This window comes from Saccostrea echinata, unplaced genomic scaffold, assembly GCF_033153115.1.
Source record: "Saccostrea echinata isolate AGI-Se365-2 ecotype Australia unplaced genomic scaffold, CSIRO_AGI_Sech_v1 ptg000022l, whole genome shotgun sequence".
Classification (NCBI taxonomy): Eukaryota; Metazoa; Mollusca; class Bivalvia; order Ostreida; family Ostreidae; genus Saccostrea; species Saccostrea echinata.
In genome coordinates, this window is record NW_026889771.1 from 16,371,503 (window position 1) to 16,394,250 (window position 22,748).

Below are 22,748 nucleotides of genomic sequence, written 5' to 3' on the forward strand. Positions count from 1 at the left end.
GTATACCTTTATTTATCAGTTTTAAGTCAGTTCCAGGAACTTAATGTACTATTATTTGGGTGGTATTTGCTTCTTTTTAACAATTTTTAATAATCGACAAAATGTTTGAAATGTGAGATTTGACTTGCATGGTAATACTAAAGAAGTACTTATAATAAACTATCATAAAAACAGACGTAGCATGTACAATGGTGTATTTTTATTTGTTTTCTTTAATGATCATGCCCATAGAAAATGAAAACTCAGTAAATACAAGTACTAGTAGTTCATTTTATAAAAAGGCCATCAAAATACGTTATCATATATATGGACATTTAATAGTATTATGAGGTAAATTTTGAAATTATCTGCACCTATTTACAACATGGTACAAAATATGCATGATATTTGCCAAAATAAAATTATTACAAAGTATAATTACTGTATGTCTTCTTTCTTAAATCTGTCAGACTGGTGTACTTTCATGTTTATTACAAGTGTTCGTTCGCGAAGATTAAGGTTACATATTCTGCGCATGCCAAAGTGTAGGTGTTGCCACTTAAGGAAACTTTCTGCATTTCCGATGCCGGTCCATTGGTGATAAGTCAAATTCATCGTAGCAGAAAGAAAAAATTACTGTTCACTCATAAGTAAGCAAACGTAAATACATGTTTAGAGGAAGTCATGCTTTGCATTTGTAGGTGGGTTAATCGGTGAACCATTTCTCGAAAAATATTTGGAACCCTTTACTTGACAGTTATCAAACTTTATACATGAGAGGGAAATATTATTTACACAAAACTTTCCTACTATATCCATTATCCAAACACACTACAGTGCATATCCAATTATTCGATCAATATAAACTTTTTTTCAGTCATCAAACTTTGCACTAAGGATGACCATGATGGTGTGTTCCTGTTTTGCATAAAAATGTTAAGTACGTGTACATGTATCAATTATATGTTCAGCTCTAGGTGTATAGATCAAATAGTGACATTGGCTATAATAGCAATTAAGCAATTCTCCATCCCGTGAGATTTTTCTTTTGGCATACATTTTTTAGCTACAATATTTTAATTGTATACAAAATAGGAACAAACCAGTCAATAAGTCAATAACCCTCTTAAAAACACAAAGAGGAGAAAGCGTTTTAAATCATTTGTATTTTTTAAATTCATGATCAGATTCTGAATACTTTTAACTTCTTAACTTAGATTTATTATTTAAAACATTCAAATATTTCCAAACATAAATAACAGAGCATTTGAGTAACATCACATGCAGTCTCTTCCTCTAATTAACTTTGACACTCTCCCTTCTTGGCGGAGTCGCTGTCGCCTTCTGCTTCGACAGTTCCATGTTCCTCCGCTCAACAAGCTGGCGGAGTTGCAGGGATTTTTCTGCAGCGGGGAAGAATTTCCTAACAAAGAAGATATGGACCTGATGTGTCCAGAAGTTAAACTGTCGTGTGGCTTCGTCCAACTCCTCTTCCTCTTCTTCTTCCTGCTCAGCGATCGCAACACCACCTTCAAAAATAAATACTTCTTATTCAAGTTGTACAGTTGTAATTAAGTTATTTAACTATTATCGTTTCTATGAAATTGTCTGAATGAAAGTTTTTTGCTAATGTTTGTAGCATTCATACAACAGCTGCTTATCGCATTTCGGTGCACATGCATGCAACAGAAATTGGGGACAGATTACATGTAATTCACAAAAACATTATGATAAAAAATTATGCAATGCGAGACGATACCCTTTAACAAGTTCGATTAATGATCAGAGAAATTCTTGGTCAACCTAGAAATTGGAATTCTGCCAGTTGTGTAATTGTAGTCTGGGAACTTTGGGAGAACCAGAATTCCATATATCAAATTAGAGGCCCAAGGGCCTTGAAGGTCACCTGACCATCATGAGTTTCTCATGCTATGACCACTTTGGCCCCACCAGGAACTCTGAATTAATGAACGGAAATTTAACAGTTTGGCGAGGACTCTATGATCAGAATCTTATTCATGCAGCTTCTCTCCTAGAGTTTTTTTTTAATAAAATAGATTTAGATATATGTGTATGATCAACTTAGCTCCACCTAGAGCCTACTGTCGTCATACATACATATTGCTTGCTCATGTTCAGGAAGAAATAAGATTTTCTAAATTACACAGTATATAGTAAATTTCATTTTTTTGATCAACTAAGCCCCATCCTGTACCCTGATCCCTGGACCCAGAAAACATCAATTATAAATTTTGTAGAGAGCTAGGTGCTCATTATAATCATGCAAAATTTGTCTGCTAGATGTCCAAGAGTAATAAAGACATTCAAATGTATTATTATATTGCAACTTAATCCAACCTTTGGGTCTGATCTCTGGGCCTACAGAACAGGAATTTCACAATTTGCCTGCTGAATCCCCATGAGGTAAAAAAAAAAAGATTTTCAGAGATAAATGTGTTCCAATACATATTGGTATGCACTTAGATGACCAAATTAGTCCCATTCTGGGATCCATGGATGAAGGAGCCATGATTTTTTTTAATTTTGATAAAGTATCACTTACTGTACTCATTATAATCTATTGACTGCTAAAGGCGTTTATGAGTAAAGGAGTCAAAGATGTAATGTATTTTCATTACATGACCAACTTAGCCCCACACTGGGGCCTGAAACAGGGAGCAATGAATTTTACAGTTTTTGGTAAAGGATTCTTGCTTTTTTTAAATATAATCATGTCAAGTTTGACTGCTTGATGTCCAGGATTTAAAAAAATGAAGACTGCATGATATTTTGATGGTTTTGGCCACATCCCTCAGCCCACCCACCCCCAAGAGACTCGGGTGACCTGAAAAATCAACGATTTGGTGACACATAGAGGACATTGCATGTTTTTTTAAGTACGTGAAGTTATTTTTTTTGTTGTGGTTTTGCTTTTGGCCTACCACAGTAATGAACCATTTATCGATTCAAATGATCAATATTATCCAACACAGCAAGTTATGTGACCGTTTCTAACCTTTTGTCCCTTCTTCGTCGTCATCCCCCATTTCCTGACCCTCCATGGTGTGACCCCCAGCAGACACGGAGCTCTGCATCAGACCCCCGTCCTCTGTGGCGTTGGTGTGTGTACTATAAAAGGAGTTACTTTTCTGCACATCTCCTGCCAGATCTACCACAAAAAAAAAAGATGTTAAACATTTTGTACAGGTGTTAACACGGGTTTAATGTGATATGCAATGTAAGTAAAATTCACCTTTTGTAGATTCATGACGACTTGTTGTGCCTCCTTCAACCCCACCACTGATTGATCCACCTCCTGTCACGTTTGATATTGACTGATGTACCTGATTAAACAATAAAACAGGATATATTTTGGAAATTGTAAGATCTTGTATTTTTGCAACGGAAAGAGAGATAACTGAAATACACACCTCTGGCGGTTTGATGTTCTCTCCGTTTTTGGTAGTTCCCTCTGCGGACGAGACGGCTCTGGTGGGGGACTGGAATTCTGGGGAGCCTGTGTTCTGTCTCGGAGAGACCCCACCCTGGGACTCTGCCCCATCAATCCCAACCTAAATCATAGTTGAAAGTGTATTGAAATTGACATCTAAATGAAAATTAAAAACTTACCATTAATTTAATTGTAAAAGGAAACAATTTTGTTCCTGTTCACAAAATATTCTCACGAGATTCTGTCTTAATTTTACGAGAGCCCCTACCCTCAATTAAGAAACCTCTATACACTAAAGGAAAATGTTTTTGGATGTTGAAGATTGAGAAAATTATATAACTGTATTAAGGTGTAAATATTTAGATTATATATTTGATTTTCCACATAGGGTCTCAAGGAAAAATGTTGAAAGACAACGAATAATTTGATGAACAGAAATCACTGCTATTTACTTACATGTAAATGTAAGTGGGGAAAAACATGCAAATACAATGTCCAATTTATTTATTTTAGTCTTAAAATATTACGACTGCTTAAATTGATGACAGTTTTAACAAGAAAATTCAGAGAATTGTGATCCCCCGCTATCGGGGTCTTATTGGTTGGGGTGAAATGAACAAATTGACATATTGTAACGGTCTTGTCTGTCCTATCTCGTCTGCCCATGCTAAAAAGACTTTTGAAGCGATGTGTCCTTGTCCAAACGTAACTGATGGGGGGGGGGGGGGGGGGACATGTTTACAGACCAAAATACCGTACACAGAGAATGTGCATCCTACGACCAATTTCAGAAGATTAACAACTACAAAATTTTGCTAAACGAATCATAGTTCATTTTACAGAAGTTATACAAGACGAAAGACTTTAATTAAGAAAAAATTAATGAATAGATATTGGTATTAAATTAGAGTTATTTATCAATCACTAATGAATGCTACTTTGCATTAAAATAAACTTGAAGATCATTTGCCAAACCATACTGAGTTATGTGTGCGTAAAATGAAGGGGGAATCCCGAGTTAGCATTTGTAGTTAGAGAAAAGTTTTGTGACGTTTTCGTGGAGCAGTAATTAAACTGTTTGTGATTCCGAGTTCAAGGCCAATATTTATCTTTTAATATGTCAATTTTGTTTTTCTCTTTTCTTTAGTGTTTCTTTGCCAAATTTTCCTTTTTAAAGTTAATACAATTTCAAACAGTCCAATATACAGGTTACACTTAGAGAGTACATATGTCTCAGGAAAAATCAGTAACTTTTTGTTTGTTTACTGGAAACAAGGAAAGTGTCTGCCTGCTTTTGTGTCACAATAACTTGGAAAAAAGCACGTGCAGATTTTATACCTTAGGTAAACGATAAACTTAGGAAATTATTATGGAGACAATATTACAATGGAGACTTCCTTATTTTAAAACTTTATAAGAGAATTATACCCGCCGGGTAAACTACAGGCTTCTGGGTCCGTGCATGCATTTCCAGTCGATTATCATATATTTACATTTCCAATGTCTTTGTCCGAGATAAAATTACAAATTGTAAAAATACTTTATTTCTACATAAATCTACTGGTTCATCGATAGGCGCGGTTAAAAAAAAAATCACGTGCGGGGCGGGACAAATTGAGACAGAAGCGGGGCTATTAGCAGGGGAATTTGCAGAATCAGGAGCATGTAAATATAAGGAATAACTGTCAGATTTTTTGGATTCATGACGATGATCAATCGATTGGCTTGCGTGATAATTTTATGCATAAACGCCTTCGGCGTTTATGCAAATTATCACGCAAGCCACTCGATTGATCACATCATGAATCCAAAAAATAAGACAGTTATTCCTTAAATACACACTGTATTTTATATTGTAGCTGTTGACATGTAAATTTCGTGCACATTTCTCTACTTTGTTAAATATTGAGTATGTACATGAAAACTTTGTCACTAAAATTGAATAATTTAATAAGCATTGACTATATGAATTATTTTGTACATCGAGAAATTAATCTAAAAAACGACTGGCACGATTTTAGTGAAAGTCTTCATCTTTTAATATTCATTTCTCGATGAACAAAATAATTTATATAGCCAATCCTAAAAGAGAAGTTTTTCTTTTGTTTTACGCTCTTTTCCTTTGCTATCTCTTCGAGATTTCGAGGTGTCCCCTGTCCGACGATGTTCACCACAACCATCACAGGTTATCACATAAATATACTGTGATATGAATATATCACAACAAATGTCTCAGAAAATGAATTTAAACGTTCGATCCTGTCCATTAACTTAGAGTCTACTTTGATGGTAATTTGTTAGATCTACTTTTACACCTATGATTATGTTACTGTATAAATACAGGGAATGTATAATCATCATTAATGCTAAAAAAAAGTCAGAGCATCTATGTTTTGAAGGCACCATTTTAAAACCTTTTATTAAAATCATAAATATCATTAATTAAAACTAAATTAAAAATCTGGTTGACCTACTTGCACCAAAAATCTGAAAACTTTGTCAATAAATGTAAAAATATAAGTTGTAGAGAGGTGGAGATTTACATGGGTTCTAAAATGTAAGATAATAAATAATATATTTGTTGACTATTTTTGGACTTACCACAAAACTGACTGTTGTAAAGAGGCTAAGCTGTGTTATCTCCTATAGGGGTGTATTCATACAATTATGCAACATTTAAACGTTTTATTGAAATAACATAATATTATACTTTACATTATTGTAAATGCAACAAAGGATGAAAAAAAAAACTGGACTAATTTTGAGAAAGTACGTTGATACAATTATGGTTATGTATTTAAATGTGCAAAATATTTTATATGTGCAATGCAAGACTGGCATATTAGATAAAACAGAGAGGTCAAGGTTACCTGGCTGTCTAAGCGTGACCTTGACACTGGAATGGAGAACATGCTTTGTTCAGGGGTTAGCACTGTGCTGGGACGGGGAGTGGTGGGGTCCTTAACAACAGCTTCTGTCACAAACACCTCAGCACACCCAATCAGAGCTTCAAAAAATTCAAGGAAGGTCATCTGAAATAGATAGTCAAAAGTTATAAATGTTTTATACACACATATAAAGTACAAGATTATATAATTTCAGTACACCAGTTTTCAAAAAGACTTGCATTTATTTTAAATGTAAAAACAATTGTATCATGACTACCTCGAGTTCAAGATTACAGCACCCCTCTCCATCGGCTACATTTGGGTCATCTTTAGACAGAATATCAATGATGGCTTTCGGGGTCAGATCACTGTTTATTAGTTTTAAATCCTATGAAAAACAGAAAGAATTTGATCAAAAATTGTAGCTGTTAATTTTTTTTTAATTGAGGAATTCTAACCCTTTTCAATTTTTAAAATGATAAATACCTTCATTAGGTAGAGGAACTCCCTCATTTTAAATGCAGAATCAAATGGCTTTTTCTAAAATAAAACAAAAAAAAAAAGATATGACTTGGCAATTATTTTGTCTCCAAGAGTTTAACTGCAATGATACATTTGAAATATTTTGACAAACAATTGTTTATGAATCTGCAATAAATTCTTCTTTCACTTTTGTCATATACCTTACCTTTCGTGGGGTACAGAGTGATTGGTATATTTCATAGCCTTGATCTAAGTGAACCAATGCATTAATGGCTCGCCTTGGTTCAGTATAAAAATGTCCTGGAAACAAAATCAAAGATATTGGTAATGAAGTTTTATCAATTAAATTGAAATTTAACTAAGAAAAATATGAAGATTTCTATTTATCATGTACATGTTCTGCAAATGCATACTTGTGTTTGTGGGCATCAAAATGAGCAAATTTTCCTTAAAATAAGCTTACCTTTAACATTGCATGCATGTCTCAAGATTTTCTCAGAAATTAACTTAGACATGCACCAGTGCAAAATGGGTCCCTTGCACTCACTGAAAATTTAAAAATACTGAATTAAAAATCAAACCACTTAAAATAATAACATCCATAATATTTAAAATTCCACTTTCTTGATGGAAAAAAAAATCTGTTCACAGTTTGTTTGTTTTTTATTGTTTGTTTGTTTCTTTATTTTTTTTAATAGGGACATAATGGGTCATTATAGCATTACTCTCTGGCTTCCTCTCTGTACATGTAGTAGGATAAGATAATCAGGTTGTTGACAAACTGTCGGAGTAGAATCTTGTCGTAGGGATTATGCAGCTCAAACTTCTCCTTATTGTAACCTGTTATAATACAACAACAACAACAAAATCATTCATGAAGGATGCTTAATATTGGAAAGGTTTCAACTGGATCTGAAGACGAAACCTCCAAGAAATATAATATTAATAGAAATTTGTTACATTCCAGACACTTAAAATAATAATAATGATGAAAATCATTGTTGATATTTTTAGCATATATGTAGTTTTATTCATCAGCTCCAAATCATTTTAATTGGATGCAACAACCAAAACTTTCCAAGTACATGTACTTGCAATTTATACATGTATATTTGAGTACATACTACACATGTAAATGTACAGTTATTAGCAAGAGATTACAGTAGATGATTTTCTGTGTATATTTTTGCTGCTATTTTACTGGTCATTTTAAAAGTCTAAAGTCTAGTACAGGAATATATGAATAAGAGTTTCACCTTTTGCTGTGATGCATTTTAATTTCAAAACATTATTTTTAGATGTATACATGTACCTGCTGTATATACGTATGTACAACAAAACTTGATTGCTGACTACAAGGTTGGATAATCATTAAAAACTATTGTATTCTTTTCATTTTACTAAAGATCAATCAAGCATACTGTTCTGAAGAAGTCTCGTTTTCCAGTTCTGTAAAATTTCAGAGGAATTTATCTTACCCAACTGCCTGTCCATTTCCATGAGAGTAGTCTCGCAGTGATGAAATTCACAGTCCACCAGGAATCTCCAGAACTGCATTTTATTCATCACAAATGTATTATCAGCACTCTCATCATATCCCAGACAACTGTAGTAATTGTAGATCTTCCTCAGAGCACTGATGTGTCTCATAACAACGTACAACACCTACAGGTTAAAATAGCACCACAAATTAAATGTATGAGTCTTCTTATAGAAAATAAAGATCATTTGAAGTGTCTTATATAAAGCATGACATATGCATGATAAATCCATGTTCAGTGATGAAATTTTAACTGGATTTAGTATGAAGTTTCTTTAAAGTCATGGTGTGCAATGCAGCAAGTATATATTTGCTAACCCACGATTTTCCTCTTAACTTAAGCATGCAAATCTAAGATTTCTTTTACTTTGTGGATTGAACTGATCAGCTAGAACAGCTAGTTCATCTACAATTCAAATCAGCTTGTCAAAAAGTTTGTACATACAGGTGACTCTCGATCTCTCGAAGTTCAAGGGACCGCAAGAAAAGTTCGAGAGATCAAGGGGTCCGAGAGATAGAAAGTGAATAAAATCTGAAATTTTCAGTTCCGATCATCATTGTTCTACTATTATAAATACTGGAAGTATACGTTGATAATGTCATTGCACGTTTTCGTTCGTATTTTACAGGTAATTCACTTGATTTCAACAACAATGATCGTATTTTGAATAAATAAAATGATCTCTTTAAGTTTCTTAAATCGGCTTTCAATTCTTGAGATAGGATATCTTGTGCAATGTTTGTCATACTGGGATTATGTAGACTCTAATAAAACTTCATAATCTATGGAAAATTATTTACACATCTCTTCAATTATTTTCTAAAATATATCGTCTTGCTGTCAAGTCAAAATAAATTTTGAAGCAATTCGTTTATAATTTACCAATATTATAATCAATTAATTATATCAACACTTGGATGCTCACAGGTATAGTGTCATCTATGTAAATACCCAATTAACACCTCCATGTCGGCCCTATCCAGGTAAGTCCAAACTGCATTAATTTTACGCTTGATTGGCGTGTACACACACGCAATCAAAACTTCGAGAGATAGAGAGTAAAAAACAATGAAATGTATGTAACGGGACCAAGGTCTTGGTTTGAGAGATAGAGAACTTCGAGAGATGGGAAGTTCAAGAGATCAGAAGTAAATTTGCTTAGTTATATAGAGGAAAAAAACGGGACCGGAGGTTCACTTCGAGAGATCGAGAACTTCGAGAGATCGGAGTTCGAGCCATCGAGAGTCACCTGTATAAACTTCGGAAAATTGACAACAAGCAATATAATGTATGTATTTGCACTGCTTAGAAGACCAGAATTGATCAATGGCCAACAACTAAAGTTGAGCAGATCAGAATTTTACCTGGCTGGCTTCTTCTTCCCTGTCTGTGAACTCAGACAACAAGTGATCAATTTCTAGTTGGAAGCTTGGACCTATGGTGTTCCTGCTCTCATTGCTATGGACTGACAGGTTGTCTGCAAGATCAGAACAGGTTTGCAATAAAATCTTGGCTATTAAAGAAATAAGTGTGGAAATTTTTTTGACTAAAAAGTTTTCTGACAATTTGACAATTGATATGCAGGGGAAAAAATGGTTATATTTGCTGCTGATGTTCATAATACATTGTAAATAATTGAAATATTAATATAATTCACATGGAATCAATACTTCAGTGTGAAAGAAGAGTATTTTTACCATAAGGCAGAGGAGTCCTTGTTCGGATCTGACTAATATCTGGAGTGGTGGTTCCATCCATGGTAAAATCTGGATACTCCACAATGTGGTCATTGGCAAACATCCCTTCATAGATCCTTCCATTTTTGAAAACAAATTTTCCCTAGAAACACAGATTGAGAAACTTTTCAAAGAGGGGAGGGGGTATAATAACATTCTTTGGCTATGGAGAAAAATAAATCCTGCCAGAATTTTGTGTTTAGTTTTTTACAATTTATCTGTAGATGAAAATATCAATAAATCTCTAAGTCTAACCCATATATGCATACTAATTCACAACAAGCAAAATTTTTAAACTTATAACAACACTGATCAACTTTATTTCTGTATCAAGTAGATTTGTTGTACCTTTCCATGCTTCATGTTATCTTTCCATCCCCCTTCATACTTTGCCCCATTAGCATAGTAAAAGGAACCAGACCCATGCCTGAGTCCATTGACAAAGTCTCCATCATACATGTTTCTGAGGGGATACTGTGATCCTGTCACCCTCTTCAGCATCCAGATGTGCTGACCAACACCATGCTGCAAGGATAAATCCAAATCATTTGTAATTACTGGTTTGTATCAGTTCTGAGGTATTTTTTTACCCTTTGCTTTAAGTATGACAAAAATCGCTCAAACTGATCCAATTTAAGTCCCTATATTGTTGTCTCTCCTCACCCTTCCCTACCACAAGGAATCATGGTTTGAACAAATTCACTCTGCACTATCTGGTAAGAATTAAATTAATGTTTGGTAATTAATATGATAATTTTTCCTATATATTCCCATGTAAAAACCAAACTATGATCCCCAATTGTGGCCCATCCCTAAACTGTACTGGAGGAGTCATGATTTAAACAAACTTGATCTGCACAACCTGAGGCTACTTGCATATTAATACATGTATGTCTAATTAACCAAAAGCAAAAAATATGATGGGTTCATTTTAAAATCTCAAGAATAACAGGACAGGAAAAGATGAATCTTATGTGAGAGTTTCATGATATAGTGTATTCCAGCAGATTCAAATCATTGCCTGTGTCCAAGAATATTAGTCAAGAGCCCCTATTTTTCCAATGTACATATCTGAAATTTCAATTTAGTTAAACCCCCTCCACCCACCCCAGGTCAATAAACTTACTGTATGAGAGTTTAAATATGGAAGTCAAAATTTCTTTTCCTTCCAAGGGGAAGACTGCTGGCATAAATGTATTTGACAATCATTAAGTAATCATTCCAGGTTGATATCCCCTCAAATAACATGGAAAATAAGTCACCAACCTGAATGCCATTTTCCCAGTTGCCTGTGTACATCTGGTTCCGATCCAGCCATTTCATTGTTCCTTCTCCATGTCGAATATTGTTAAACCACATTCCTTGGTAGATGTTTCCCGATGGATACTGGCGAGTTCCCCAGCCATGTTTGACATTGTTGATCCAGTCTCCGTCATAATATGACCTACCCTCACTATCATAATCCATCTTCCCCTGCAAGGTGATAGGATATGTTACTCTTTTTAAGCTGCAGAAATTCATCAAGCAGAAAAATATTTTGAAAAATCAATGTCTTATAGAAGAAGTTGGCAATATGGACCTTCGGATAAAAATTCTGACTTCACTGCATATTGAGAGTACTTGGCAAATTATATATATATATAAAAAAAACATTGTGGTTGGAGAAATTATGACAACATTTATGTACAAGAAACTCACCTTGCCATGACGTTTCCCTAATGACCATTCTCCTGTGTAAGATAACTTATTGTTTTTACACCTATAGGAACCGATCCCATGTCTCTTCCCATTCAAAACCTCACCATCATACATACTGCATAAACAAAAATTTACACATATTAAACAACCATGCTTACTATAAGCCTGACTGTTCATAATTTTTCATTAAATCTAATTTTTTTTTCTCAGAGACTCAGAGAGAGAGAGAGAGAGAAGGGGGGGGGGAGAGAGAAAGCAATTTATTTTAATTACCTTCCATCAGGCCATTTATAGATACCTTTTCCAGTCACCTGATTTTGGAAAAATTCTCCCTAAAATAAAATACAGCTTTAGATATTCAGTCATTAACCTTTTTATTACATATTTAATAGTACCATTACATTTTTTTTGACTCATATGAATGGAATCTTCCTAAACATCTTGACAATATTAGTATCTGCCAAGTAGATGTATGTTTGTGATATATATCAAATGTATATGTATGTGATGTCATTAAAAATGGAGAGACCGGAAAATATATCAAAAGTAGTCCTCGGGTAGTGTGGGCCAAGTAATGGCTCTGTAAATGCCTGGGTACTCGCTATACATTCTATTGAGAAATACAATCAAAATATATAATAACCTACCTTAATCTTTTTACTTATTATCATTGCAATTAATAAAATTATGATCTTACTTTCAAAATATTATATGTTGCATGATCTTGGTAATCAGTTCTGCTACTATAGAAAACTGTAACTGACAGTAACAGTTAATGTATGCCCTCTGTCAGACACATGTTATTTATTATGTTACCTGATACTCCACTCCATCACTCCAGGTATAGTGACCTTGACCATGCATGAGACCTTCACAGAATTGACCCTGTTAGATAGACATGATGTAAACATAATAAATTCATTTCAGACACTTATTTCACTAATGATACTACATAGGTGGCTCACCCTAATGACTAGTTACTTACTGCACTATATAACATATGTATAGCTAATAATTACCAGTTTTAAATCAAAGAAAATGGCAAAAGATGAATTTGAATTATTGAAATATCTATTATAATTACAAGACAGAGAAAGACACATGGAAAATTTTGCCTTTTTAGTTATGAAGGAAGCCTGTGTAGCTGGTAATTAATGAGTAGTTTTGTAAATTAATTTACTGATATGCAAGCATATGCTGAAGTTTTCATAATTACTCAAGAAATATTGTAAGCTTTGGTATGAGATTTCCACAGAATTATTGAATTTATATATATACTGTTAAAAAATATCTAACGTCAGCATCAGCTATGTATTCAACTGACCTTGTAAGTATGACCTCCTGTAAAAACAGCATGACCCTCTCCTTCATACATCCCTCTTGTCTTTTCTCCTTCAAAGCTAATCAAATATTTATAAACTGTGAATGACAGTATTATGAGTAAATTTCCTAAAAAGCTTGTCTGATGTGAATAAATCATATTATTATGTTGGGAACCAAGAAAAGTGTGCTCATTAATCAACATTAATCCGAGTCCAGATAATTCCTTTCCTAATAGTAAGAATCAAGGACATTTAAATTTGATGTCATCAACATAAAATGAAATGATATTTATAAAAATGATAGTAAATAACCTTACGTTTCAATTATCAGTTCTGAGAGGACAGGTTCGTCGTACATGGGTTCGGGTGACGGTTCCTTTGGAGGATCAATGATCTCCGTCTGATCCTCGGTGGGTGACGACTCTGTCTCCAATGCCAAAGATTCATCTTTCTTGTCTTCTTCAGCGATAGAATCTTCGCTCTTTTTCGCACTTGTTTTCTGTTTTTTCGGCATAATGCTTTTCAACTGTTCGTTGTCAAGTCGGAAGTTAATGTAAACAATCGCAAGAAAAATGAACAGCTTGTACCGAGTTGTTTCTTGATTACTTTCTCTTTTTTCAGATATCTTTATTTAAAAATAATTTTATATCATTACAAAGTAAAATATACCAGTTTTTTAAATGCAATCTCTCGTGATACAATTTTCATATTTTTAATTTTATATTACCGAGGGGCAAAGGCACTCTCCATCGGCTCATACATGGCATTCATCTTGAGAGAGGAACGAACGACAACTCTGCATAGGAGATTGGGGCAAAGGTTATGAAATGAGAACCAGTTTATAGACGGCCTATCAAGTGAAAGTTGACAGACGAAATATGGATATAGTGACTTTTTGTCATTTTTTAAGCTACAGTGTTATTTTGAGCAGTCTTATTGTTAAAGTACCACAAATTATATCAGTTCTGAATGCAAAAAACACAAAGGGACTTAGTTTGAGTAGTGTTTTGTTGGAAGAAGTCGGGTATGTTTCTTCCCCATGCACATGATGCACCTTTCATTGTCAGCTGATTATGTTCAATGTTTATCTTCGTAATATGGCATCTGAGGCCATGTCCTATCTGTTAGATTTAAGTATAAATATTTCTCCACGGCATATCAAGTTTATACACTCACTAAAACCTCTATTCGATTTTGTTGCATGCCTCAATAATATCATAGAAAGAACGGATATAATATACATGACTGACATGTAGAAACAGACTCCTGATAATGAAGTGGTGGATTCATTGAATCTGTTGGCGGGAAGGGGAATTTCTGTTATTTAAGATGCTGTTAACTGTTTATTATACAGAGTGAGTGTTTTTCAGGTATTCTATTATGCTGACATACAGTTTTGCTATGGGATATCCACTGGCTTCCTATTTTGAATACACAGTACTTGTTCTCCAAGGTGAGTTATCATTCATGATTAAGTGTAATTTAATAGATGAAAAAAAAGATTTTTTGTATCTTGTATGTTTGGAGTAAACTTTATTTATTAATAATTCTGTGTGATTTTCAAAGTTATCCATTATGCATTTTATGAAATGTTATAATCTGCTATAGTTATGAACCATTGAATTTTTAATTATAAAGAACAACTTGTTTACTACATACATGTATGTGGTAGTCCACTACGAGTATTAATTTTCCTTATTTAGTTAACTTAATTCCTACTTAATTATATACTGTATTCAATTTATAATCATAGTATGAATTCCAAAAAGAGTTTCTTTTGCTATCAAACAGTTACACATTCCATAACAAAACTTTTCATTAGTTTCTTCTAAATTTTATCAATTAATTCATAATACAGTTAACTTTTAGTTCATTCTTTTGTTAAGAGTTGGTATTTTAACTCGAGCACGTCCTTGCTCGAGCCTTCTGAGCCAAGCCTTATAATGACAAGGTAATAATTATGAGTTACCTTAGCTTCTTTTTGTTACAAATTTTTGGATATATTTTTACTTAGTTCTCTTGACTATAAGCCACATCCCTTCCCCTGGGTTTTTATATGTTGTTTTGTTATCTGGTATTTTATTATTAAACAATTGTTTAACTTTATTAAATGTTTAAAACTTTACTTACTGTATTCATTTAATTATATCATTTCATCACCTGCCTCATTCTAAATGGGCTCACTTTCCATAATTTATATAGAGTAACTAAATAGTCAGATGTATGAAAAATAAAAACCTGGATACACAAAGAATTCAATGGACACCAATTAAGCCATTCAATGTCGTAGCTGAATTTCCACCTATAATACTTGTAATGTTTTTACAAATATATAAGATATTCTTCTTTCTTTGCAGACTTTATTTTAATTGTTGCCGTACTTCACTTTGATGGTATCCTGAAAATGAAAACCATACCAGTGTTTCTTTTGTATCCTTTCACACTTACATATTTTTTAGAAGAACAAGAGTTGTCTTTCTTCACACATTCATGAAAATAACTTAACTTGCCAAGGTATTTCTTAGTGTACACAGGGATAGCATTTAGATGGTTTCCAGATATTATTCTAACTGCAGTAATTGTGAGTTTATTAACAAAGTTATCAAACATGCTGAAGTTTTGTTTAAAAAGCATAACCTGCCCCATGCTATGTAATAGTCCAGTAAAATATAGCTAAATACTACACTTTAAAATCATTTCATGAATGTAATTTGACTTTTTCTACAAAAGTAATTCCACTTTTCTCTTTATAGAGTTTGGTTACTCCCCTCTCCTTTACCAGTAAACTTGCTCAAATCAAGTTACTGTATACAAGTAAGAACCCAGGACAGGTTAGCTTGATGACCTGGTGTATAGTAACATATGGAGCCACTGGTGAGTTCGAAATCCATTAACTTTTATATGTCTACAACTTAATTTTTTTTCTTATAAATAAACAATTTAGAAATATATTATTGTTAAGTATAGTTTAATATAATACCTAGTACTAAAATTTGTAAGCTAGCTTTCTCTGCATAAGAATCTAAAGAGTGTTGCATTATGACCTTGAACATGCCTCCATATCCCCCTCTCCCTTACACACAGATATGTACCTTTGTCATCAGGTGCAGGAAGTGTAAAGGTTACCATATTTTGATCATGTAGACAAATAATAATGATTGATTTTAATCAACTCTAATGAACTATATAATTGTGGGAATTAACTTAAGATGTATACTGGTACTCTATTTTCATAGATCTTATTAAAGAGAAGTGAAACACCTAGTATATATATAAAAAAAATTAGTAAAATCATGAAGTTGTACTGGTCTTGTAGAGTAGGCTTTTCCCTCTGAACCCCCCCCCCCCTGAAAATTGGCCCAGTAGTAGGATTTCTCCCTGGAAAAGGGACTCTAGAGTAGGATTTCCCTCATGAAATTTTTCCCCACGGAAATCCCATGTCGGATTCAATTTTTCGGGGGGGGGGGGGGGGGGGGGAATCCTATTCTGTGTAATAGTTATAGTGTGCAATTTCCCTCAGTGCCAATTTTCTCCCGAATAAAATATTATGGTTATACTATAAATATGTAAGAGGGGGAGGGGTGACACATTGTTACAAGTGTCCCTTCTTCAAAATGGTGACCAGATCCATTAATACATTAGAAGTAAGAAAATTGAAAATTTTAAATCTCATTTGTTTTAGTTAATGTCCAGCCAATACTTATGAAGCATTAGAATCTTATTCTACTGGTTTAAAAAAATGGTATTATGTAATCGGTTGGACAAATTTTGAACTGTATCTATGGAAACAAAAAGGAATTTTATTATGCCCCTGCCATAAAATGGCCGGTGGCATATAGTATTACCCTGTTCCGTCATCATTGACTTTCCGTTCATAATCTCGGCAACAGTTGCACACATTCAACTCAAATTGGACATAGGGATACTTCAGAGGGTTCGAATTTGGTCATGGTCCGATGATTTTTGACAGAGTTATCCATCTTGAACTTAGAAAAATAAAATTTCAGTTTCCGCTCGAACTTTTATAGGAACGTATGTATATAAGGTTCATATTGCATGTGCAGGTATTTTACCAGAAAATACAGGTCAACTTCGATTTTGGTCGTGGTCCGATGATTTTTGACAGCTTTATCCCTCTTGAACTTACAAAAAATAAGAAATTTTCAGTTTCCGCTCTCTTAATTTCGTAGGGATGTATGTATAAGGTTGGAATTGCATATGCAGGTATTTTATCAGAAAATACAGGTCAAGTTTGAATTTAGTTGTAGTCCAATGATTTTTGACAGAGTTATCCCTCTTGAACTTAGAAAAAATAAGAATTTTTCAGTTTCCGATCTCTAACTTTTGTAGGGACATGTATGTATAAGTGCAGGTATTTTACCAGAAAATACAGGTTATGTTTGACAAATAAATTTAAAACTAAATATGGCATTTGTAATTTTGGCTGCCTGCGGGGGCATTCGTGGCGTTACAACACATCTAGTCCTTTTAAATTTGAAGATCTACCAATTCAAATACTCACAAAATGTTATGTGGAACCTTTTAATAACATAGATTTTAGAATTTTCTCAAATACTATTTGTAAAAAGGATTGATCCATAGATTTAGAAGGCAAACAAAATTATCGAATTACTAAAAGTGGCCTGATACATTTTAAAATTCGTGAACAAACGGGTACCGTTGTGCCGAGAGAGAGTGTTGAAACATCGAGTCTTGCGTTTTTTTGAGTGACTAATTTTATAATTTCCTATGAGTTAAAATTTTATTTTGATACTCCATGATTTGAACTTTTTAAGATTTCATACTAAAATTGACAATTGTTGAGTCGAAAAAAAATCATATAAATTTCCATTAAAAAATCAGTTGACTTTCATAAAAAAAAAAAACAACCTTTAAGCCAAAATATTGTCGATATGATTTAAGAATTTGATAAAAGAGGGGAAATCTTACTCTAGAAAGGAAGAGAATTTTTGCTCTATTATGAGATTTCCCCGGGGGGGGGGGGGAGTCCTAATCTAGAGTACAGATTCCGGGGGGGAGGGGGGGGGGGCTAGCTATGTTAGTTAGCTATGGGGGCTAATTCCTACCTGTACTCTATTTTCATGGATTTTATGAAAGAAAGATAAATGAAAGACCTAGTGTAAGTGTATATAAAAAATTAAGTAAATTCATGTGCTAAACCTGAATTTTTTTTTCATTTTCTTTTCTTGAAGCCCGTATACTAACATCGTTTTTCTTGACGGGGGACTTCGGCGTCATCCTGAATTTCACTGTAGCTGCTTCCATGAACATGACCATTTCATGCATGATCTTTTATTACAGACAGCTCGCAAAAGACAAGAAAGAATAAACTTTTAACCCATTATACTTTTTTGTGAATGCCATATACTTTATATATCCATACTTTTGGCGACTCCCCCGCGTTAACCGTTGTTCCTGTATACCGTAAAATTGTAACTTGTTACATGTAACTTGATTACTACAAATTTCTTTGTATTTGTGTATATTTATATTTTCTACATTTTTGTACATTTATATATACGCAAAGAAAGCATTCTATTGTTTATTGCAATAGCTTTTTATCATAAGAAATAAATATTTACCGACATCATGTGTGTTTCATTAATTTGCCAATGTTTCATTTTCTAGACAGGCCCGTAGCAACGATTTAAAAAAAGGCAGGGGGTGGGTTCTTTACAAATGGCTTTAAAAAAACATATATAACTCGTTTAATGCATGTATAGCAACTGGTGTTCATGAAAAACGAAAAAAAGAAGAAATTATTCAGATGTAAATAATATTTATACAGTGTATGATGCATGTAACGTTTTAATTAGGGCTGAGGAGGCCCATGTTTTTCTGGAATTTGTAAATATCACAGGTAGCAAATTGACCAGATGCCTCACAGAATTGGCCTTGATACAAAATAGTGATGGTTGTTGAATCCTAATGATTTTGAGTGGGAGCTCTTTGCAAAGAGGACGTATAATGTGATATTTTACGCCCCTTGCAAGTTTTGCATTTTTTCAGTCTTCAAACAGCAATTTTTATGAAAAAAATGTATGATAAAATGGAAATTCAAGTTTAATCAATATTTAAAAGTGCTTTAGAAAATAGGGGGTTGGTCCTGTGATCTTTTACGAGGGTCGTTCAATAAATAATGCAAAATGTCATCTAAAAATAGGAAAAGCACGTAAAGCAGATTCTTAACACTTTCAATCCCTAAAAGCATTCCCTGTTAACATTTACACATGTCTAAAGTCTTTGTACTCATCTTTAGGGATGCCTTAAAGACTCTGATGAATAGCACTTTCCATGATATATCTGAAATTGTAAAATCTTCCTTTGATTGCTTTCATATGTTTTTGGAAGAAAAAGATCTCGCAATGGCTGAGATCTAGCTAATATGGGGGATGCCCAAGCCCTGTAAACCTTTCTTTTTTCAAAGTTTTATTTATTTCTCTATGCTTATTTGAAGCAGCGGTTTCAGATGCAGAAAAAATACTCCGGGGACCGGTATTAGGGTTTGTTTTGCAGGAAATTTGCTTAACTTTCCTGGGTGAAAGAAGATGGGTGAACATGGCGAGCGAAAAGCCTTTAGTGTGACAAACATGAAGGTGAAAAATTAAATCTCAATTATATCAAAATTTTCCTTGATATTTCATCTAATAATTAAAATATACTTTATGTAAAATCTCTACAATTTGCAAAAATCCCTCAAAGATTGAAATTATTTGCCTATGAAATATTATACACACACTAAAGAGGGCAAAACGAGTCATTTTCTCAAATTATAACACTATTTTTCGGTATGAGTGGCTCTTCGCTCCATTTTTTTTTTGAAAGTTAATCCTCAAAGTTTGCATGAAAATATACATTTTTTGGTTACCAAAAATATGGAGCAAGGACACACTTTACCTTAAAAATATACTTTTTTGGCACAACCTTCGCATCTTTTCGAGAAATACTTGAAGTTAATCAAGTCAAGGGTCATATCACAAACATGATTTAAATGCCACCCTTGTGTAGTCTAGTGATTAGCGTGCTAGTCTCGAAAGAAAATGATACTCAGGATTTTTATTGCTTTGGGTTCGAACCCCTCGAATACCAAATTATTTTTTTAATAAACGAATAAATTTTGCCGAGAAAATTTTCCTCAGAAAAGTTTTGTTTATCACTATTTCATAAATTTCAATAATGAGAACATTACTCTTAATACTAAATTCACAAATTGAACATGATTTTTATGTATCCGAAGCTGTAGGCTTTCTGCACACTATGTTCGCCCATCTCCTTTGAACATAAAAGTTACCATTCATAATCCTTCCTTTGGCTGTGTTTTACCCGACCTCTTGAATAAAAAGAAAATTAATAAAACATTTGGAGGCGTTGCTTCTCTTTACAATAATAGGACGACAGCTTTCTCTTTGATTCCACATTTTATTGTTGATCTTCCTTTTCGGCTATAAAAAGTACACGTATGTTTCGTCATCTATCACTCAAGTTTATCAAATCTTCTTTTTTGTAAAAATTTTTATTTTTAGCTCTATTGGTCAGAGACCAGAAGAGCTTATGCGATAGTAAGGTGTCCGGTGTCCGTCCGTCTGTCTGTCCGTCTGTCTGTAAACAATTTTTCAAAATGCTACTTCTCCTACAGTTTTGGTCTGATTTCAATATAACTTGGCATATAAGTAGACTACACCAAGATACATAATTTAGTGCATCGGTTTTTGATTTCGATGAATGGTGTTGCCATGGTAACTAAAAATAGAAATTTCTGTAAAATTCCTTTAAAATGCTACTCCTCCTACAGTTTTGGTCTGATTTCAATATAACTTGGCACACAAGTAGACTACACTAAGATACATAATTTAGTGCATCGGTTTTTGATTTCGATGAACGGTGTTGCCATGGTAACTAAAAATAGAAATTTCTGTAAAATTCCTTTAAAATGCTACTCCTCCTACAGTTTCGGGCTGATTTCAATATAACTTGGCATATAAGTAGACTACACTAAGATACATAATTTAGTGCATCGGTTTTTGATTTCGATGAATGGTGTTGCCATGGTAACTAAAAATAGAAATTTCTGTAAAATTCCTTTAAAATGCTACTCCTCCTACAGTTTCGGGCTGATTTCAATATGACTTGGCCAGAAGTAGACTACACTAAGATACATAATTTAGTGCATCGGTTTTTGATTTCAATAAACGGTGTTGCAATGGTTACTAAAAATAGAAATTTCTCTAAAATTCCTTTAAAACATTACTCCTGCTACAGTTTTCATCTGATTTCAATCTAATTGGCACACAATTAGACAATACTATGTTACATAATAGTGTATATCGGTTTTTGATTTCAATGAATGGTGTTGCCATGGTTACTAAAAATAGAAATTTCTGTGAAATACTTTCAAAATGCTACTCCTCCTTCAGTTTTAGTCTGATTTCAATATAACTTGGCTTACAAGTAGACTACACTAAGATACATAATTCTATTTATTGCTGCATGTTGCAAAATTTTAAATCCAAGTGATACTTTTCCTTTGTTATATGTACAGACCAGTAGAGCTACAGTCTCATCAGAGACTTCTGGTTAAATAGACCATTGGCACATTTAACGTGTGTTTTCTCTTAGGCAAGTGTAAAGAAATAAGGCACCCATCTGATAGAATTATTGTTAGATTTATTTCATTTGTCAGAACTCTATAAACTGTTATGACGATGAGATGTTTTGTGTTTTAACCAAGTCTATCAATGGAAATGTGGCATTTTCAGATATGTTGCTCTCAGCATCCATATTTTTGGTGCCCCTACATATTTTGATTGACAACTTTGACTGCGATATTTTAATTGTACTTTTTTTCTTTTAAAGTTCTGAATCCATCTGAAAACTATACAGCATGAAAGATTAGTCTTTCTACATATCAAAATCATATCTTTAATATGGGTTATTCAGCTATTTATGTAATGAAGCAAAGTTTTCATATACGCCCTCATTTTCATCTTCTTGGCAGAGATCATTTAAAACAGTTTTCAGCTCAGTGTTGTGACCATGCTTACTTAAAAAGTGAATTCCTTTGTGACAACGATAGAAAAAAGCATGGGGTTTTCTGTGATTAGTTCTTTAATAGAACTTTTCAACTGATAAAAAATAAAATAAAATACTTCTGTATTTATTGTGATAAACTTATTGAATGACCCTCGTATTATTAAGTTGTTAAATGGAAACTACTAGGAATGCACAGATTGACATTTAGAGAAACATAAACGCCCGCAATTTCCAAAATCACGGCTATTGTTTAATTCTATGATACTTCACAGCTTTTGTATCATTCTTTATTTTTGACTCCAAAATCTACAAATCACAAAAAACTAGGTATTATTACAGATACTCATACAACTTTGATCATCTTGTGAGAAACTGTCGTAGATTCTTGCACAACTGTCAATGACATGTACTAAAATTTAATTTGCATTATTTAAATTTGATTTGCATGCTTTATCTGAATTTGATCTATAGTAGATCCAATGCGTAAGTTATTTAACACAATATATGAAATACAATGTATAGCGAATCTTTCCAGAATGAAATTTCTCAATAAACTTCACTATTAAATGTCTTTTCGACCTACTTCAGCTAACTCTTCT

The 22,748-nt window shown here is 33.4% G+C and overlaps 3 protein-coding genes across 3 annotated transcripts in view; 2 read left to right on the top strand and 1 right to left on the bottom strand.

Moving 5' to 3' along the window:
• LOC133190548 (adhesion G protein-coupled receptor L1-like) overlaps nt 1-22,748 on the top strand; it is a 185,637-nt gene that overhangs the window by 143,673 nt on the left and 19,216 nt on the right. The gene's annotated exons all lie outside the window — the stretch shown is intronic.
• Nucleotides 1,168-13,651, bottom strand: LOC133190549 (radial spoke head 10 homolog B-like). The gene is made up of 20 exons (XM_061326235.1): nt 13,416-13,651; nt 13,101-13,176; nt 12,593-12,661; nt 12,050-12,108; nt 11,777-11,891; nt 11,345-11,551; nt 10,427-10,603; nt 10,040-10,181; nt 9,707-9,819; nt 8,280-8,466; nt 7,527-7,641; nt 7,265-7,347; nt 7,007-7,101; nt 6,805-6,858; nt 6,596-6,706; nt 6,301-6,462; nt 3,411-3,551; nt 3,233-3,323; nt 2,996-3,148; nt 1,168-1,508 (listed from the first exon to the last, which is right to left on the bottom strand). The coding sequence occupies exons 1-20, from the start codon at nt 13,610-13,612 to the stop codon at nt 1,276-1,278; spliced, it is 2,580 nt and encodes an 859-aa protein (XP_061182219.1). The 5' UTR covers nt 13,613-13,651; the 3' UTR covers nt 1,168-1,275.
• LOC133190973 (solute carrier family 66 member 3-like) lies at nt 13,951-18,706 on the top strand. Its single transcript, XM_061326654.1, has 6 exons — nt 13,951-14,122; nt 14,469-14,551; nt 15,456-15,528; nt 15,613-15,679; nt 15,852-15,972; nt 18,312-18,706. The coding sequence occupies exons 1-6, from the start codon at nt 13,977-13,979 to the stop codon at nt 18,446-18,448; spliced, it is 627 nt and encodes a 208-aa protein (XP_061182638.1). The 5' UTR covers nt 13,951-13,976; the 3' UTR covers nt 18,449-18,706.

What these genes read in the sequence shown, in the direction of transcription:
- LOC133190549 (XM_061326235.1), bottom strand. Translation starts at nt 13,612, where the DNA reads ATGCCGAAAAAACAGAAAACAAGTGCGAAAAAGAGCGAAGATTCTATC. An exon ending in GTGATGGAGTGGAGTATCAG is followed by an intron (nt 12,109 to 12,592) that starts GTAACATAATAA and finishes ATTTTATTTTAG; the next exon opens with GGAGAATTTTTCCAAAATCA. An exon ending in CGACGAAGAAGGGACAAAAG is followed by an intron (nt 1,509 to 2,995) that starts GTTAGAAACGGT and finishes TTATTTTTGAAG; the next exon opens with GTGGTGTTGCGATCGCTGAG.
- LOC133190973 (XM_061326654.1), top strand. Translation starts at nt 13,977, where the DNA reads ATGGATATAGTGACTTTTTGTCATTTTTTAAGCTACAGTGTTATTTTG. An exon ending in GTTTTGTTGGAAGAAGTCGG is followed by an intron (nt 14,123 to 14,468) that starts GTATGTTTCTTC and finishes AGTGTTTTTCAG; the next exon opens with GTATTCTATTATGCTGACAT. An exon ending in CACAGTACTTGTTCTCCAAG is followed by an intron (nt 14,552 to 15,455) that starts GTGAGTTATCAT and finishes CTTTCTTTGCAG; the next exon opens with ACTTTATTTTAATTGTTGCC.